Source organism: Homalodisca vitripennis, unplaced genomic scaffold (assembly GCF_021130785.1).
Source record: "Homalodisca vitripennis isolate AUS2020 unplaced genomic scaffold, UT_GWSS_2.1 ScUCBcl_3013;HRSCAF=8248, whole genome shotgun sequence".
Taxonomy (NCBI): Eukaryota; Metazoa; Arthropoda; class Insecta; order Hemiptera; family Cicadellidae; genus Homalodisca; species Homalodisca vitripennis.
Window position 1 is genome coordinate 22,765 of NW_025779134.1, and position 14,736 is coordinate 37,500.

Sequence of the window (14,736 nt, forward strand, 5' to 3'; positions counted from 1 at the left end):
TATATAGCTTTATAAACTAAAACCCCAATTACAGAAAAGAATAACAACTTTCAACAGGTTTTATTTTCAAAATGGCAGCTTCTTAAAACTCTAAGCATAAATATCCTATAAACAACATTTAATTAAAAAGTGAATATTACATTTTAGTTAGACAACTTAAATAAAAATCCAGTAATACCAAGTTTAAGAAAATCTGTTGATAACTAAGGGAGATATTTTGCTTGCTGAACAAAATACACATGCACTAAGGGACAGCACTGATTGTGACCTGACCTACAAACAATCAGCATGTTTTAACTCTCGACACTCTAATCAGCTGATTATAACATTACAATGTTGGATTTTGACAATAATCTCCTTACCTATATTGTAAGATTTAGTTTTCTTTTGATCAAAATATTGAAATAGAAAAATATGTTTAACTAAAAAAATCTTTATTCACAAAGGAATGAATTTTAGATGAATCTTTTCAACAGAACAAAGTACAAAATAGTTCATTTTGAATTAAAAGAAAAATTATTCTAAGATATCCAAATAAACTCTTTCTCTAATATAACTCTTCTAACAAAGTTATAAAAAATACTTTAAATCTTTGACAACTGGTTTATATTACATTTTATTCAAGGTTAGGTAACATTTATGTTTCATCAAAGTACGTAAAACCATTCTGGCTAAATAAAAATTTTAAACTTTGTACCGTTGTGACGGACTGCCGAGGGCAGCATATGGAGGAGACAGCAATAGACATTTGAACAAAATAAAATTTTATAGGGCCAATTGTTTAATTGCATTTTGCAACACTCTTATGACAATGTCTGTAATAAAAAAAAGATTACTGAAAGAATAAAATTGATCTACTTATAAAATATACTAAAGTAAATAACTTGGCATAGATGGAAAGTGGCAGTCTTCACACTCGCCACACAAGAGCCAAGCCATTGTGTCCAAGTAGCACTGTCACAGCCACCTTCTCTCATCAAGAGCCATATTTCTGTATGCACGCACCTGGGGACTGCCTGCTCCACTTCTTGTCTCCTTCTTATAACTGATCAAGCAGAGCATCTCTCATCATCAAGAGCCATATTTCTGTATGCACGCACCTGGGGACTGCCTGCTCCACTTCTTGTCTCCTTCTTATAACTGATCAAGCAGAGCATCTCTCATCATCAAAAGCCATATTTCTGTATGCACGCACCTGGGGACTGCCTGCTCCACTTCTTGTCTCCTTCTTATAACTGATCAAGCAGAGCATCTCTCATCATCAAGAGCCATATTTCTGTATGCACGCACCTGGGGACTGCCTGCTCCACTTCTTGTCTCCTTCTTATAACTGATCAAGCAGAGCATCTCTCATCATCAAGAGCCATATTTCTGTATGCACGGACCTGGGGACTGCCTGCTCCACTTCTTGTCTCCTTCTTATAACTGATCAAGCAGAGCATCTCTCATCATCAAAAGCCATATTTCTGTATGCACGCACCTGGGGACTGCCTGCTCCACTTCTTGTCTCCTCATTGTACCTGATCAAGCAGAGCTTCTCTCATCATCAAGAGCCATATTTCTGTATGCACGGACCTGGGGACTGCCTGCTCCACTTCTTGTCTCCTTCTTATAACTGATCAAGCAGAGCATCTCTCATCATCAAAAGCCATATTTCTGTATGCACGCACCTGGGGACTGCCTGCTCCACTTCTTGTCTCCTTCTTATAACTGATCAAGCAGAGCTTCTCTCATCATCAAGAGCCATATTTCTGTATGCACGGACCTGGGGACTGCCTGCTCCACTTCTTGTCTCCTTCATTATAAACTGATCAAGCAGAGCTTCTCTCATCATCAAGAGCCATATTTCTGGATGCACGCACCTGGGGACTGCCTGCTCCACTTCTTGTCTCCTTCTTATAACTGATCAAGCAGAGCTTTTCTCATTATCAAGAGCCATATTTCTGTTATGCAAAACGGACCTGGGCGACTGCCTGCTCCACTTCTTGTCTCCTTCTTATAACTGATCAAGCAGAGCTTCTCTCATCATCAAGAGCCATATTTCTGTATGCATGCACCTTGGGATAGCCTGCTCCATTTCTGGTCTCCTCATTATAACTCATCATGCTCAGCTTCTCTCATCATCAAGAGCCATATTTCTGTATGTAAACACCTGGGGACTGTCTGCTCCACTTCTTGTCTCCTCATTATAACTGATCAGGCTCAGCTTCTCTCATCATCAAGAGCCATATTTCTTTATGTAAACACCTGGGGACAGCCTGCTCCATTTCTTGTCTCCTCATTATAACTGATCAGGCTCAGCTTCTCTCATCATTAAGAGCCATATTTCTGTATGTAAACACCTGGGGACTGTCTGCTCCACTTTTTGTCTCCTCATTGTACCTAATCAGGCTCAGCTTCTCTCATCATCAAGAGCCATATTTCTGTATGTAAACACCTGGGGACTGCCTGCTCCACTTCTTGTCTCCTCATTATAACTGATCAGGCTCAGCTTCTCTCATCATCAAGAGCCATATTTCTGTATGTAAACACCTGGGGACTGTCTGCTCCACTTTTTGTCTCATCATTGTACCTAATCAGGGTCAGCTTCTCTTATCATCAACAGCCATATTTCTGTATGTAAAACACCTGGGTACTGCCTGCTCCACTTCTTGTCTCCTCATTATAACTGATCAGGCAGAACTTCTCTCATCATGAGCCATATTTCTGTATGCAAACACCTGGAGACAGCCTGCTCTCCACTTCTTGTGTCCTCATTGTACCTGATCAGGGTCAGCTTCTTCTCATCATCAAGAGCCATATTTCTGTATGCATGCACCTGGGGACAGCCTGCTCCACTTCTTGTCTCCTCATTGTACCTGATCAAGCAGAGCTTCTCTCATCATCAAGAGCCATATTTCTGTATGCACGGACCTGGGGACTGCCTGCTCCACTTCTTGTCTCCTTCTTATAACTGATCAAGTCAGAGCTATCTCTCATCATCAAAAGCCATATTTCTGTATGCACGCACCTGGGGACTGCCTGCTCCACTTCTTGTCTCCTTCTTATAACTGATCAAGCAGAGCTTCTCTCATCATGAGCCATATTTCTGTATGCAAACACCTGGAGACAGCCTGCTCCACTTCTTGTGTCCTCATTGTACCTGATCAAGCAGAGCTTCTCTCATCATCAAGAGCCATATTTCTGTATGCACGGACCTGGGGACTGCCTGCTGCTCCACTTCTTGTCTCCTTCTTATAACTGATCAAGCAGAGCATCTCTCATCATCAAAAGCCATATTTCTGTATGCACGCACCTGGGGACTGCCTGCTCCACTTCTTGTCTCCTTCTTATAACTGATCAAGCAGAGCTTCTCTCATCATCAAGAGCCATATTTCTGTATGCATGCACCTGGGGACAGCCTGCTCCACTTCTTGTCTCCTCATTGTACCTGATCAAGCAGAGCTTCTCTCATCATCAAGAGCCATATTTCTGTATGCACGGACCTGGGGACTGCCTGCTCCACTTCTTGTCTCCTTCTTATAACTGATCAAGCAGAGCTTCTCTCATCATCAAGAGCCATATTTCTGTATGCATGCACCTTGGGATAGCCTGCTCCATTTCTGGTCTCCTCATTATAACTCATCATGCTCAGAACTTCTCTCATCATCAAGAGCCATATTTCTGTATGTAAAACACCTGGGGACTGTCTGCTCCACTTCTTGTCTCCTCATTATAACTGATCAGGCTCAGCTTCTCTCATCATCAAGAGCCATATTTCTTTATGTAAACACCTGGGGACAGCCTGCTCCACTTCTTGTCTCCTCATTATAACTGATCAGGCTCAGCTTCTCTCATCATTAAGAGCCATATTTCTGTATGTAAACACCTGGGGACTGTCTGCTCCACTTTTTGTCTCCTCATTGTACCTAATCAGGCTCAGCTTCTCTCATCATCAAGAGCCATATTTCTGTATGTAAACACCTGGGGACTGCCTGCTCCACTTCTTGTCTCCTCATTATAACTGATCAGGCTCAGCTTCTCTCATCATCAAGAGCCATATTTCTGTATGTAAACACCTGGGGACTGTCTGCTCCACTTTTTGTCTCATCATTGTACCTAATCAGGGTCAGCTTCTCTTATCATCAACAGCCATATTTCTGTATGTAAACACCTGGGTACTGCCTGCTCCACTTCTTGTCTCCTCATTATAACTGATCAGGCAGAACTTCTCTCATCATGAGCCATATTTCTGTATGCAAACACCTGGAGACAGCCTGCTCCACTTCTTGTGTCCTCATTGTACCTGATCAGGGTCAGCTTCTCTCATCATCAAGAGCCATATTTCTGTATGCATGCACCTGGGGACAGCCTGCTCCACTTCTTGTCTCCTCATTGTACCTGATCAGGCTCAGCTTCTCTCATCATCTAGCACTAACTCTGTTTCTTTTCTTATCTATCAAAAAAACATTCCACCAAAATATTTGACTTCTTATAATCTTTTCTCAACTTGATTTATTTTACCTGCTTTCCAAGCCAAGGTGCCGAGGCATTCAAGTGAAGCTGTGGACCTTGCAGTGTGTTCTTCTTGCTCCTATATTCCCTCAAGGTAATACATACAACCATCACTATGCACGCGCAGCGCGTGCACACACACACACACACCCGCACTCAAGAATTGCACAGCCTACTTTCCAAACAGTACCCTACCAGAAGAATTACTAGATATACATCCCTATCAGAAAAGCGAGATTGAACTGGAAAGGTCAGACACCAAATGGTAGAAAATGCCAAGCAATAGGCTCTTTATTTTATGGCAGGAAATAGGTCCAGTTGGGAGGTTGCTGGTCCAGCAATCAAGAAAAATCTCTCTGTGCCCTATTACAAAAGGGTTGGATGTTCTCTTAAATAATCTAATAATTTTGTTCAGGAGCAGCTAGGATTTTGGATTTATTCTAAAGAACTTGAGAACGGCATTGGTGGTGTTTGTACTGAAAAATGTAAAGACTCGTCTTAGTCTACGTAGTACAGGCCGATCAGCCTAACCTTTACGGTGAATAAAAAAATATAGACACACAGGGATGAAACCTTGTCGGTTTGCCCACTCAGTCGAAAATGTATATGTCGAAGATGAGGCAACCACTACAGCTCTTCACAGTTTAGTGGAGGAAGTGAAAGATACCTTCAAGGAAAAGGAAGCCCTAGTTAATGTATTTATGGAAATTGAAGGTGCTTTAGACAGTATAGCATACGAATCCATGGAAGCAGTACTGGAAAGAATTGGAGTTTTCCTCAGATGCTATCAAGTGGATTGTAGTCCTCTTAAAAAGTTGTAAAGTAAGAGAGGACATCCTTTTTATGGAGATTGGTGGTGAATGATATTTTGTGTGAAGCAGAAGAAAGGGGTGTAAAACTGCAAATGTAATGCTGACGACATATTACTTATGGTCAGCAGAAGGAATAAAGGTATGCCTTGGACGCCTTACTCAAGAATCCCTTCACTTTATTAGCAACTGGTGTCATGGGGAGGGTTTGAGGATTACACTATCAAAAACATGTATAACTTCACTAGAAAATTTGAATTAGCTCTACCTGTTGTGGAAAGTAGTAGAATAATGTATTCAACAGTGGTCAAGTCTCCCATGGAATCCTCGTATTGAAAACATTTTATTCAAAGCAACTAAGTTATTGGTTGCTTGCCAAAGACTCTTTGGATATACATAGGGACTGTAAACCAAGATGATATACTGGATCTATGAAGCCATAATAAAACCAATAGTCACATATGCAGCTCTTGTGTCGTAGCTGAAAGTGGAACAAAATACAGCAGTCAAGAGAATACACAGTCTACAAAGGCTAACTTCCACAAGCATTACTGGGGCAATGAGCTCGAGTGGGACACACTCCTCTGGGGCAGGAAGACAGCCGCATTTAATGCTATGAAACTGTTGAAAACAAAGGTGATTAAGCCTACCCTCCTCAGAAGGACACATGGCAATAATTCCTTTTTGTTCATCAGATTTTAAAGAAAAGTATTAAAATATTCAGTCCAAAATTATCCGTAGAGGGTTAAGCATGATTTTCGGTTCTTACAAGCAAGAGTGTTTATTTCAATGTTTTCCCATACAAACGTGTACAGTCTAAACAGAACAACAGCATGGCTACCTGAGGTGTGGCTTGTGTGGGCTTGAAGATGGGCTGAGGCTGCTGGGCCGGTGCTGACAGAGGGCTGTTAGTGGAGGGCAGAGGTGAGGACATGGAGGGGATGGGCAAGGTGGAGGGGTGAGGGGCAGTGGGGCCTGGACCAGGGCTGACAGGTCTCTCCTTCAGACTGCAACACACAAACAAGAAATTGTTAACGGAAATTGCATTACGTAACAAAAACCTAATTTTGTAAAGTTTAAAATTTGTTAATTTCTATTTAACCCTGTAAGTGGAGGTCATTTGTGGTCTCAGTGGCAGGGCCGTTTTCGGGTAAATTGCCGTGATCGTTAAACTTAATTTTAGAAAATATTATCTAAGTGATAACATAACATTATATATTTTTGTTTTCCTTATGAACTATAGAATAAGAGTAAATATAATATTTGGTGCCTTACCATTATTTTCAGATTAATATCATTGAAGATGTTTTAAAAAAATTTTTTTTAGAAAAAATAATTGTTAAGTCCCGTCACTTTGAAACTACTGGAGCTAAAAAATAATGTCAAATTCACAAAATATACACAATTTTATTCTAAACAAAGTACTTCTTATACATTTTTTTCTATTTACAAGAACAAAAAAAGTTAGATGGGAAAACCTAAAATCTATGTATAAACTGGTTTTTTTACTCCGAGTCACTAGAAGGGGCTTGTCTTTTCCTCCCAGTAGTGTAGGGCCTATAATAGTGGCTTAGTTTGTCATAGCACAGTACATTTTGTAAATATAAAACAGGAATTGTCTTAACGCAAACCCCTCCCATCCTCAGACAGAGGTCAAAAGTCGAGCGGTCTAGTAGATAACGTGACTCGCCGCCCGTTCAGCTGGTGCGCCGCATTCTTGTACTTTCGTGCCGAAGTGTCTGTCGAGTGCGTCGCTTTGTTGTACTTCCGTGTTTTACTGTGTGTGTAATAGATTAGTGATGGGTGACACTATGAGAATTTGGGATTTACCCAGGAGCGAAGAGGGGGCCATTCTTTTTTACAAGGTCATGACTAGTTGACTACATCTAAAATATGCGTGGCAGTCGGCAGTTGCTGCTGAAGGCGGAAATCCACTAGACTCACTCATCCTTGATATTGCTGCTTTCTGGGCGTCACAGGAAACCCTTTAACAATTGATAATCATTGTAAGTTTGTAATTGAAGACTTGCTTTTTCGTTTTATAATGTTTTTTTTTCTATAAATTTATATGTTTGTGTTCCTCATACTGGTGTGGTCGGTATAATCCCAAAGTACTCCAACATTTTCCATGATGAACGAAAAACATAAACAATTACCGGTAACACAAACAACGCGATAAACAATAATATACTGACAATAACAGTACGCAAAGTCGCCAAACAAAACAGTGACGAGACGAGTAGACAGCTGTTCTCTCGTCTGCCGACAGGTCAAACAAAAAACCGTTGGATTCATTTTAGCCAGCAAACATTAGTAACATGAATACACACTATACTATATGATATGTATAGGAAATTTCATGGAGTATACGATAGTTCAAACTAGGCCTAAAAATAATGGACGGTTGCGGAGCAACAGCCTTAACCCTGCAACTGGCTTTAAGCGATTATCGACGCATTAACTACAGTTTCAAAATGGCACTAAGCTATTTTTCGACGCATTAACTATGTCGTAATATGATCTCTCACAGCAAGTCTATTTTTACTTTGTTTGAAGTAAAACATACGTAAATCTAAAGATAAAGATTCAAGGTTTCATATTATACCATAAAACGCTCTATAGTTAAGTTAAATCTTTCATTATAAAATTCTAAACTTGGATGTTCACATTTTCCGATTGCCATTTGTTTGCGTAATTTCCGAACACGCTAAAATTACCGTATGTTTGTCAAAATTCCCTATCGTGAGTTTACGTTCTACACGATCGTAAGTGTCGTCATTGAAAACAGTGTATTCTTGGCTTTCAGAAACATCTTTTCAATAGCCAGTAGGAAAATTAATGTTTTTTAAAATAAGCGTTTGAAAAGCTTGTGTTTTGTAAAATCCCAAAATGCCTAATGCGTCGAAAATAGCTTCATTAAATTTTGTTATTTTTGTTACTTTATCGTTGTCTGGAAATAGTGAAAATCATATCAAGACAAAGAAGAAGAATTGCTCTAAGCAACAGTATAATAGACAACGAAGACTATGAACTAGTATTTTATTTTTGTTCTGTTGCGCAATCACCGACTCAGCCAGTAGAGAAGAACAACGCATCGCATGGTTGCCATGTTGATTTCTTTGTTGTTATTACGCCATTGCCGGTATTAGTGTATTGCTTGCTATTTATTAGGATATTTTAGACATTTCGTTATTTAGTGTGTATAAATAAAAGTTTGTTTATTGTTTTTTTTTTTTTTTTTTTAATTAGTGAAGTGAAAAATGTAGAGGTTAGGTTAAGTTTTAGGGAATAGGTTGGATTTTTGTGAAACTGAAAATAAGCCTATGTTCACGTAGGTTCAGTGTTTTATAATTTTGTAGACAATTTAATTTTAATTAAAATTAAATTTTGATTTAAATTTATGCAAAGGTATTTATTATAAAAGTGAAAAAGTTTTTTTTTTACTTTTTCTGAAGGTATTAGCGTTTTATTTCTATGACCATCGCTTGTTTTATTTTTTTAACAAAAAAATAATATAAACAAAAATACATTGTTGTACATTTTTGTAAACTTCAATAAACGTACTATCTTTATAAATAATATTTGGATAAAAAGAAAATTGTTAGCTAAAAAAGTTAGGCATTTATTTCACAATTTTGACTTTTGTAAAAATTAAAAAAATGTTTGTTGCCACATAAAAATATTTTATACAATGTAAACTTCTATAAATGTCATATTTTTCTCTTCTAAATATATTTATCTCTTAGAAAAAAATGTTTGTTCATCCAATAGATTCCAAAATGTCAAAATGGTATACATAATAGTGCTATACGAACTTTTTTCAGATTTTGTAGTTTTTATAGATATATTGTTCAAAAGTACCAATAAACTTCTTTTACCTAAATATTTTTTTTTGTAATTTGTAATTGAGGTATATAAGCAAACTTTTGTATATTTTTAGAATTATTCTAAAAACTTTCATATTACCTGAGAGGGTGCTATACATTTTGAGAAAAATTTATTCTTTACTAATATTTTTACGTTAATCTGTAAAAAAATAAAAATACATTAAATGATTCAACCTTTAATATTTCTTTGGGAAACTGCATTTATTTCTAAAGACATTGATGTTTTTAAAAATGTTTTTATCTTAAAAAATAGATGAGCAGTGATTAAAATACAAAAACCCTTACAAAATCACCAAAAAGTGCCTGCCATTTTGGGAAAAATGATGGCCAGTTCCAGGGTTAAATCAGAAGCGATGGCTGTGACGGCGCTTGCCACTTCGCGGCGGCGTGAATCATATGTCTCAGACGGCGCTTGTCACTTAGAGGGTTAACCAAAGGATTGTAAAAACTAAATTTTTTGGAACTGTTTAGTATTTTAATAAGTGAAAATTTATTGAAAGTTGTATTTACCTTACTAAACCAGTGCTTGATAAATAAGAAATAAAACCAATTTGAATGTTTTAAATAAATAATACAGTAAACATATATTGTAGTAGATACATAAAATATATTGCAGTAGATATGTATCTACTTCTAAAATGCACAAATTGTCTTGTTCCATGATTTAGCAGATGAACTAAAAACTAAAAAACTCATTCAGCAACTGAAACCAGTTAAACACAAAACGGTGAGAACACGATGTACAGAATGTTGAAGTCACGAAACTTGAGCACATGGTAAAATGTAAACAATAACAAAACAAGTTATTAGTTGTGGTTCCAGTGTGCCAACATAATAAAATGAAACACAACGAGTGCTTACATGGATGCAGGACACAACTACAATCTAGCGGAAAAAAAACAAACAATTACGTGTTCGTTAGCGTCTAAAAATAGCACGACTAGAGCTCAGGGAACGTTATTCGGTTGTGCTCGCCGGCAACGAGTAACGTTCGGGCAAGTTCCCCAATAGATTAAGTATTAATCTCCATGACTATCAAAATTTTTTAATAAGTTTGGGTCTTACTCTTTGGATGCAAAAAAGATAACTCCTGAACCTTCCTGCCTTCTCTTTCTTCTCATATTTTGTTCCTTTTTTCCCCTTTCTACTTATACTCCTAAAAAATGTTTTAACTTTTCCAGTGTTCCATTTTAAGTGAGTCTTGCTGGTTTTAATATATTGAAACTTCAGTGACAGTGGAAGAATACCGGATGATAACTGACCTGTATCCTTTTGAGTAGTACCAGATGGCGAGGATCCTTGGCATAGTTCTTGGTTCTGACTGGGCAAATCACCACCTGCCTTCTCGTACAAACTTGAACAGTGCTGGAATCTTACGAGGGGACAAAATGGACAGATGGATGTTCCTCTGGAATCAAATATAAACCATTATACAGATAAACAGTGAACTAGGAATTAATTATTTTTAACCCTTTGACAAATTTAGAAATAAACAGTAAATCTGGAGTTTTCCGTTGTAAATAGATTACGAACTCACAATGCAGTGTTTCTGAGGCACTGCGTTGTGTATTACTAACCTCGCTAAGTACTGAAGCCAGCTGCTCCACATTGTGCCCATCAAAGGCGGTGTCTCCCTGACCAGCATCATGTATGGTGGGGAGTTACAGACCAGGATGCAGTGTTTCTGAGGCACTGCTTTGTGTATTACTAACCTCGCTAAGTACTGAAGCCAGCTGCTCCACATTGTGCCCATCAAAGGCGGTGTCTCCCTGACCAGCATCATGTATGGTGGGGAGTTACAGACCAGGATGCAGTGTTTCTGAGGCACTGCTTTGTGTATTACTAACCTCGCTAAGTACTGAAGCCAGCTGCTCCACATTGTGCCTATCAAAGGCGGGTGTCTCCCTGACCGGCATCATGTACGGTGGGGGAGTTACAGATCAGGATGCAGTGTTTCTGAGGCACTGCGTTGTGTGTATTACTAACGCCGCTAAGTACTGAAGCCAGCTGCTCCACATTGTGCCCATCAAAGGCGGTGTTCTCCCTGACCAGCATCATGTATGGTGGGGAGTTACAGACCAGGATGCAGTGTTTCTGAGGCACTGCTTTTTGTGTATTACTAACCTCGCTAAGTACTGAAGCCAGCTGCTCCACATTGTGCCCATCAAAGGCGGTGTCTCCCTGACCAGCATCATGTATGGTGGGGAGTTACAGACCAGGATGCAGTGTTTCTGAGGCACTGCTTTTATGTATTACTAACCTCGCTAAGTAATGAAGCCAGCTGCTCCACATTGTGCCCATCAAAGGCAGGTGTCTCCCTGACCAGCATCATGTATGGTGGGGAGTTACAGACCAGGATGCAGTGTTTCTGAGGCACTGCGTTGTGTATTACTAACCTCGCTAAGTACTGAAGCCAGCTGCTCCACATTGTGCCCATCAAAGGCGGGTGTCTCCCTGACCGGCATCATGTACGGTGGGGAGTTACAGACCAGGATGCAGTGTTTCTGAGGCACTGCGTTGGCATCCGCTTGGGCTGGAGATCCTCAAAGCACAGCAGCGCGGTGGCCAGGCCTTCCGCAATATTAGCATGAGACTCTCCTTTCCCACCAACAAACCTGTACACAACACGAGAAGTCAAATTTTTTGTTCATTATTTGTCATTTTGATAGCATAACTGGCTTTTCAACGTTTTCAGTTGTTAATATTATATAATCAGAACACTAAATTTTGAGTATCGGAATCTAACTTCTTCATTGGGTGTCAAAAAACCTTTTGAGGCATAAGGTTAATTTATTCAAAAAGGTCTTTTAAATGTAATAAATCTGTCGAGATGAACTCAACAGAAGTCTTGATTACAAATGAAAAAGTTGTTCTTGAAAAAACTCAAGCAAATGCCTAAGGTTCCAAAGTAATTGGAGCAAGTCCAGTTATGTTACTGTAGAGATCAAGCGCAATGATAACACATCCAGAAATTAAAATGTCAGCAATCCATCAGTGACAGTGAAAGATTGGATAAACAATACAGAGTTATTCTATTCTTTCACTGTCACAGATGGGTTGTGTTACTTTATGGATGTGTTGACAGTATGCTTGTCTCTACAACAATATGGTAGGTACTTGCTCCGATCACTTTGACACTCCGGCATGTGTTTGAGTTTTTTCAAGAACAACTTTTTCATTTGTATTCAAGACTTCTGTTGAGTTCATGACCACATGTTAACTGGAATATTTTAAATTATACGTTAAATCTTTTTATGTTAATAAGAAGTAAAGAAACAACTCAATGGATCACAAAATTTAGAAAAAAAAGAACTGGTGATTGTACTGAAATACTTCAGTCTTGATAGTAAAATATTTTTATTGAGATAAGCAGAAGGAAGATTTAGCTAACTTAATTATTAATTATCCAATCCAAAGAGCAGTTCAGTTTGTAGCTACTCTAAAATGTCCTTTCAGTACCACAAGCAATGCAGCAATTACTGTACACTCTGGAATCATTGTCATTGGAAATAAAAAAGTAAATAATTTAAATACCTCAGTTCTCATATTCACACAGTCAGTATCTTCTAAGTTTTAAAGTCTACATCAAAACATTGCAACACAATTGAAATCTTAACATATTTCAACCACAGAAGAAACCATTTAACATTTCTTACCTGAAGATGAGAAATGTTAAATGTTTTCCACAATGAGGCTTAAATAGCTAATGATTCCTATTGTACTTAAAATAAGAATCTTATTGGACACTGTATTATATGGACAACTTGATGTTTTAAAATAGTCATTATTTTATAAAATCAACAAAAAGTTATATTTTGTTACAAGGGTAAGTTTAAGAGCGTACCTTTTCAAAACAACTAACTTTTATTGCTGGGGAGGTTAAATACTTTCAAAATACTGAATTGAATTTTTCGGATGAAATGTGGTTGCAAACAGGTTAATATGTGTGCCCATTTGCGACGGTGAGCCTTTAGAAAGGTTCTGGCAGTCACATAACCCTCTAGTTTTATGGGATTATATTCTGCGCAGTTGATCACATAAAGATGATAAATAACTTTATTCCACCACATATAGATAAATGAAAAGTTATCAAATTTTTACAGTGATTTATGTAATTTCATTCCCCACAGTTAACAGAGATTTACAGACTACAGATTTATATCGGGAATACAATAAACTTACTCCATTCCGATTTTATCCAGCATCATGAGCACTCTCTGTGGACTGGTGTAGGGTCCGTAGGTGTCACTGCTGAGACTGGGCAGGCAATCTGCTGCCTGGTACGTGACAATACCGTAGAGGGTGCTGGTACTCTACACACCACACATATGCTATACACTACTTGTCATCGTATTCAATTCAATAGTACACATTTTACACACTCAATTATCCAGCATCATGAGCACTCTCTGTGGACTGGTGTAGGGTCCGTAGGTGTCACTGCTGAGACTGGGCAGGCAATCTGCTGCCTGGTACGTGACAATACCGTAGAGGGTGCTGGTGCTCTACACACCACACACACATATGCTATACACTACTTGTCATCGTATTCAATTCAATAGTACACATTTTTTTACACACTCAATTATCCAATAATATTAGCCTTCCGCAAAATAAATATTTCTGTCTGCCAGTGTCCTCACAACACCTCAGGATAGAAGTATAGATCTATAGACTGGACATTTGGTATAAAGCTTAATTTCTATAAAAGCAAATTTGAGTTTGATGATGGTGCATGTCAATACATGGGATTTGGCTCAAACATTAGCAAACATGTTCACATTGATCTGATGGGGTAAACTAAGATTACAATGAAAAAATTACAGAATAAATAAGTTTGTACAAAACTGAGTACAATAATATGACATTTTAACTGTCAAATATAATTTCCAGTTACAAGTTAGTGTACATCTCATAAACTATCACTATACATAATGTATTTATTTCACCAAGTGGGGGTAAACTGTCATATATAATTTCCAGTGATAGTTAATGTGCATCCCTTAACTATTGTCTCTGGACAAAGATGTATATCACGATATTGCTCAGGGTCAATACAAACATATTTTTCACCACATGAACATGTGTCTCCAATAATTGAAAGCTGCAGTAATTCAATTTTTTTTATTGTTGGCTATTCGCTGAGAACCTCAATGAGGGCCATGTCTTTTCACAGTAAAATCTGCTCTAAATCAGTTATTTACTACTCAATTTAAAATAATTTTTTGGTGTCATTAGATTAGTGAAAAAATCCTATAAAAACTGTTATTCTTGCAATTCTTGAGATAAAATTCTAGTTTTTAAGATACTAAAAGTTTTAATGGCCATCATTTTTTAAAACACTAAAACTAACTTTATGATATTTTTCAGTAACTAGCCTTGTTATTATGCCTATAAGTTAGTATAATTTAATTTATTAGTTTTTAAAAAATATTATTTTTTTACAAAAAGCATATACAAACAGACAGATGGGAAACCAAGAATCGGAGACCCATGTTCATATGGTGAAATATGTTTGTCTTAACCTGAGTAATAACATGGATTGC

General features: G+C 37.9%; 1 protein-coding gene across 1 annotated transcript in view; it reads right to left on the reverse strand.

Moving 5' to 3' along the window:
* Positions 1–14,736, reverse strand: part of LOC124372371 (mediator of RNA polymerase II transcription subunit 25-like) — a 42,897-nt gene that overhangs the window by 21,461 nt on the left and 6,700 nt on the right. Inside the window, 6 exon segments of the mRNA XM_046830756.1 lie at positions 6,145–6,364; positions 10,546–10,598; positions 11,587–11,714; positions 11,717–11,805; positions 13,373–13,503; positions 13,597–13,695. Coding sequence (XP_046686712.1) covers positions 6,145–6,364; positions 10,546–10,598; positions 11,587–11,714; positions 11,717–11,805; positions 13,373–13,503; positions 13,597–13,695 — 720 coding nt within the window.